The sequence below is a fragment of the Anneissia japonica genome, unplaced genomic scaffold (assembly GCF_011630105.1).
Source record: "Anneissia japonica isolate Jap-2015-1 unplaced genomic scaffold, ASM1163010v1 scaffold750_len1593409_cov174, whole genome shotgun sequence".
Lineage (NCBI taxonomy): Eukaryota > Metazoa > Echinodermata > Crinoidea > Comatulida > Comatulidae > Anneissia > Anneissia japonica.
Genome location: NW_022756705.1, coordinates 926,921 through 932,985, shown reverse-complemented (window position 1 = coordinate 932,985; position 6,065 = coordinate 926,921). Strand labels below are relative to the sequence as shown.

Here is a 6,065-nt window from a genome sequence, read left to right as displayed (position 1 = left end):
TAATACAAAGACATCGGAATGTCATGATAATTATGGACATCACAAACATTTTCATCGTCATTATCATTCGCTTGGGAGGATGACGCCATGCTGTTGTGTGTCCACACCCACCTCAGCCCCACATTGATTAAGATAGCATTTGTATTACCTCTAGATGTCGGGAAATTGCACTCTCAGACCAACCTAGACTTGAAATTTTAATTTGAACACAACAGAACTTACAAAGTTAAGATACTCTTTGGTATAGTATTATATTATTAGGTCTGTATTCGCGACGTAGTCAGAATGGCGTATTTATAGGAAGGGGCTTGGGACTTGCAGTCCCCAAAAGCTTGCGCCCCAGGCGTCCCCACTTTAAATTCTCTGACCAAAAAATTACGCTCTTTTAAGTTAAAAATCACCTCGTATCACGGTATTCTGCCAGCTAACACCCCTCTACCCTCAAAACATCGACATAATCTTCAAATATTTCAGTAGTTCAGATTTTCCAGTTCGTGAAACACGCACATAGCATTTGTCTCATTCAATGGAGGACTCCACGGGCAAGTTATGTGCGTGCGACTATGCCAATCATTTTGCGGTAGTTCTGTCACTTTTTCATCGGAAGCAAGCTCAATGTTGAGGGCAGCAGTTTCATTATTAACATGGCAAGAAAACACAATCACTGTCATTGCTTATTATGTTGGGACTGCGACATAATCATTGTGACGTCAATATCGATAATGTAACTACAGTAATCGATTATCATTCAACTTCTAGTGCACATGCTCAATGAACGCCAAGTACATATTCAAATAAACAAACACACTGTTGAGATAGATATTGATGATTTAGGCAACTATTTTATTATCAAAACAGTTGATGCGAAAGAGAGAAATTTCTCAAAACTAATATATAAATACAAAATATATCGCAGAGATTTTCGTTGCTATTTACACATTTCAAATAGTAATTTTAATCAGTATTTATACACATAAAACATATAAATTATCGCGGGTGCTCGTCGATTAGCAATAAGTCATCGAACATAAAAATCTAAAACATCTGTTTTCCACTTAGCCTATAATAAAAATTAAAACATTGTTTTTACATAAAACAAACGATTCTTATGAGCCCCCACCCTCGGAATTATTAGACCAAATTATGGAAATTTATGTCAAAGAGTATTTGCTTTGATATCCTTTCTTTTTACTACTCGATTTAGGTTTACTATTAAGCACGAATAAGAAAAAAACCAACAAGCATTGGATGAGATTAAATTGTACCAAGAGGGCGGCATTCAACTTTTCATATTTGTCACAATATATGTATACTGTACACTATATCATAGACCTATTAATAGGTCCATGACTATATATTAAATAACTATTATAGTCATCATAGTCTGTTCTTTCTTACTGAGACAATATTTTTCCACAGTTATTTGATTATTACATATAGTTTTGTAAATGTTTATGTTTATTTCCTCAAGTTACACCAAAATATAAGCATCTACTTTTCTTAAGACATCATAATGTAACTTAAAATATAGGCCTATGTAGACTACTTTCAACATAGAACACCAATTGATGTTTTTATGTTTTATGTCGAATCTATAGTAACAATACTATAAATATTTTATAAATGCAAAATTTTGATTGTCATAATAAACAATCATTAACTATTCATTCGTTTTTGAGTTGCAACAATCCAGATAATTGCTATGAAATAATTACAATCCTATGTTCAAACAACACAACATTTGACGGTATTCATACCATTCCTCCGACATAAAGAGAAACTCTTGGTAATCATCCTAAAAAAACTAATCAAACAATTTAAATATTATTATTATCTCATTAAATGAAGAATAAACATAATTAATTAAAATCTAACAACAAAAATCATTAAATTTCTTACTTTCTTGGTTATATTGCACTGAAACCACTATTCAAGAGGCCATGCACATTTTATTATACATGTCATTTTGAATCAAATAAATTTTAAAGAAAATAAGATTTCATGAAAATTTTTATCAGATTAATTTTATGTTTCCCTGAAGAAATTAAGCCTTTTCATCACTTATTTCAGTTTGCATAACATGGACAAAAGGTGATATAACACTGCAGAATTGAAGGTGAGTAAATTTATACTTGTCACTTTCAATAAATTTTACCGAAAAGGACATATTCGATTGTCATTTAAATAATTTCTTCACAGACAAAAAAAAAATATTTTTACTAGTTTTATATTTTATATGGGTTTATGTCCTAGCCTTCCAGCCAATCCTCCTTTCTGTATAACTTTTTTATGTAGATTTAATTCAATATTGCTTTTTGCTCTCCAAATTTTAAGTGAATAAAAAATTGAATTAATCTGATAAATTATATCAGTGGATATTTTTAAGTGAAAAGGGAAGTCACATTTATTGAGCATAATTAGTTTTCTTATTTTTATATAATAGAAAGTAATTTTTATAGTACAAATTTTATAAGCAGTCAGTCAGCTCAATTTTTCTTGTGTAAAGAATACTGCAACTGCTAAATGCGAATCCTATGTCTAACAAGGAACATTTCATTTTTCAATTTTGCAGAGGTACTGCAGTTGTTCACTACAGTCATTATCGTCACTTAACTTTTGACCTGTGACATGTTTCAAGACTGAGTGTACATTACATCTCTTTTTATTTTCATTTTATTAGCCCATATATTTTGGTGGCTCCAAGAGTAGATTAGTTAGGAAAGAATTCCAAACACAAAAAACAGGGGTAAACCTGTAGCATCAATGATTCTTGAATGCAGTCTTCTTCCCTATTATCCTTTTTTTCCACACTAAGCTAAGGCACTGTTTCTAATTGCCACAGTACTTTGCGTTAAAGAAAAACACTTTTCCCTCCAAATGTAGAATAAATTACCATGAAAATACACCCAATGTTATATATCAATAATTTGTTGAATTGTCAAACAATCACAGCCCAAATTAAACTTCCATACTGCAGTTTTTTTCATTGCTTTCCAAATCCCAGGTTTTCCATAATTCTTCCATTTCCCGCTTTTTTCCATCACATTTTTTTTTCATTATAAATCGTTCATTTATATTTCTCAAACTGTACAAATATTTTACACTTAATACTTTTAATTAAGTTTCAGCAAAATGCCTGCAACCCGTTCATAGTTGTTTATGAAATGTTTGTTGGGTGATCAATGGGTTTTCTTCTTGTTCTTCTGCTTTTTAGAATGTCTTGGTTCTGTAACTGGATGTAGAAAATGAAACACTTTATTAAATGCTGCCCTCTATAGTTCATTTGCAACTTTGGACTAAGTCCATAATACTCATCAACATGATAAACCACATTTCCAATGTTATTCCTTTGTTTTTGTAAGTATAATTCATTAAACAGGACATACCTTTAGGAGGAAAACTAGCTAATTATGAATTAGTAATTAAATAATTTATCTTGGACAAATATAAATTCCTCTTATTATACATAAATATGTTACTTTACATATTTCTTGTTTTTCAATAATGTCTTTGATAAAAACATAGACCTTAGACTATTAGTTGCTATATGAGCTGAGATATGAGGCTATGATGGTGATGCCTTTAAAGTCTTATATGTATTTTATAATTACACGTAATTATACTATAACATGTTTAATCAAAACAAATAATTTTAGTATGTAGAAACCCCATCCACTAGAAACAAACATCAGAGAAAAATTTATTGATCCAATAATTTGTTGATGCCCTTACTACGCACCATCGCCTAAACGATTAAGCGACCATTCTACCACCACACCTCCAGTACTAAGTATGTTTTGAAAGTATAACTTTCGATTGCAAATTTCATATGATTACTGATTATTTTAATTTGGCTAATGATTTGATGAAAATTTATACTTACTACGTTGACAAAAGCGCCCTCGTGTGTTTGCCGGACACATACATTTACCACCATCACATCTACCACCATTTTCGCAAGGTCTTTTACAAGTTGCTAAGAAAACAAAAGTATTAATAATAAAGAAATTGTTACTTAAGCAATTATGTGACTTAAAATTATTTAATGTTGCAAGAACTGAAGCTTGAAGTGGTAAAAATGGAGAAAATGAAGACGATAAAAGGTAAATGTTTAGGTAATAATTACATTATTTCCAATGTTTTCTTTGTATGAATACCTATGAATAATGGTGGTAAAATACGAAATAAAGTATTTATGAAATATGCCGTTACTCCAATGTATACTTACATAGTTGACAACGAGCTCCTTTGAAACCCTCAGTACATTTGCACCGATTGCCTTCCATGCATTCTCCACCATTCTCACAGCCAGGTGAACAGGTTGGTTTTTCTGCAAGAACAAAATAAGATTTCATTTACAATACAGTAATATAACCACACAATCAACTGAGAATGTGGAATTAAATCCCTACTCAATGAAAACTTAATGTTTATTTTTAGTATTTTAACCCACTCAATAGAACTAATTTACTGCTATGGAGTGGAGGGGGGGGGGGGGGAGAGGGAAGCCCACATCCATGATATGGAAACAAACTCTACAATATCATGCATGTACTTTGTGAAGTAGGCCACAAGTGTTTTTGTTGTGATTGGGGTTTACAGCTAAGGGACATATTAACACACAGGCTTTGCAATCTATCAACAACAGACCTGTTTAATTCACAAAGGTAAAATGACATAACATAAACGCAGACTAACCGCAGACTTTCAACAGTTATATTTGAGAGTCATAAAAAAGGTATTTTCTAATTATTTCTTAACACATACAAGTCCTCCCCTAGCAGTCTTCTTTATGATGACATTTTGGGCAGTCTTGTGAAATGTACAATTTCTACAACATTTTGTTCTTGTGTTGAAATTACTGTGTTGATCACTTTGAAATCCTTTGTAGTTGTATTTGAAATTTTTTACTAACAACTTTGAGCTGATTTTCCCCCGATTTAGTTTGACTACATTTAAATGATCTTTTTCAGATCATTAATTTTGGAGAATTTAATGTTGACATTTTTTAACCACTTTACTGACATTTTTTGCAGTTCTGTGTGAATTCTAATTGACATCTTTGTTAAATAACCACTTTGCTGAACTTCTTTGTAGTTATAACATCTTTGTTTAACCACTTCTTTAGAAATTCTTTGCAGTTTTTGCAAGATCAAAGGTTTAAAATTTGCTAGTCATTCCTTTTCGGTTTTGTGACTGTCAAACCAATTCCTTGAGGTCATATGAGGTATACATTCTGAGGTGCAATTATCGACTAATGAAGAAAGGTATAGAGTCAGGAAATCCTTAAATCACGCAAATTCTCCAGATATTCCTGCAGAATCATTGCTCTGCTGGGTTTCTGATGTGAGGTATTTGTGTCATGTGTGTACCTTATGATTAGCAGTTGATAAGGAACTGTAATTCATAGTGTATGACTACACTACCGTTTATATAAAAATTGATTCTTGGTCACTGATGAAAAGTCACGGCAACCTCACAATACTGAGCTTACTAATAGAACTTATTTACTTGAGTAATTTCACATGCTATAAATAACTTTCAACCGAACCTACAGTACAATTTAATTACAATATTTTGTTAGTGGTTTAATGTCACGATACTCATTAATGATATCTATACTGCCTATCCACACTCTAATGTATGTAAAGCTTTCTAAATTGTCTATTCAACCTTTTCATAGAAAGCAACATACTGTAATCTAGCTAGCCTTTGTAGTAAACATACTCTTGCTGCCTATCTACACTTACAAGCCACAATTGCTTTCATTGTTCGTTATTCATTTTAATTGAAGTTATAAACATTAGCCTCAAAACCAGAAAAACACTTTTTCGTTATATACTGTATATAGAAAACTGATATTTACCAGTTATATATCTACATTAATATGAATTGATATTTACCAGTTACATATCTACATTAATGCTATGGGACTTTAGAAATGAAAATGTTAGTAAATACATTTCTGTGGTTTGATATTCTCTCCTACACAAGTCCTGTAAATCCTGCAGTTTTATGTAGATTGCAAAAGTCTAGACGAGAAGGAAACACCTCATCACCTCATC

At 31.6% G+C, this 6,065-nt stretch overlaps 1 protein-coding gene across 3 annotated transcripts in view; it reads right to left on the bottom strand.

Annotated features, from left to right (window-relative positions):
* Nucleotides 1–822: 822 nt before the first annotated feature.
* LOC117124348 (neurogenic locus notch homolog protein 1-like) overlaps nt 823–6,065 on the bottom strand; it is a 95,444-nt gene continuing 90,201 nt past the window's right edge. For all 3 annotated transcript variants that reach the window (XM_033270557.1, XM_033270556.1, XM_033270559.1), the window contains 3 exons: nt 4,229–4,330; nt 3,884–3,976; nt 823–3,232 (listed from right to left, as the gene is read on the bottom strand). In XM_033270557.1, the coding sequence (XP_033126448.1) occupies nt 3,180–3,232; nt 3,884–3,976; nt 4,229–4,330 (248 nt within the window). In that variant the 3' untranslated portion in view covers nt 823–3,179. The remainder of the gene's footprint in view (nt 3,233–3,883; nt 3,977–4,228; nt 4,331–6,065) is intronic.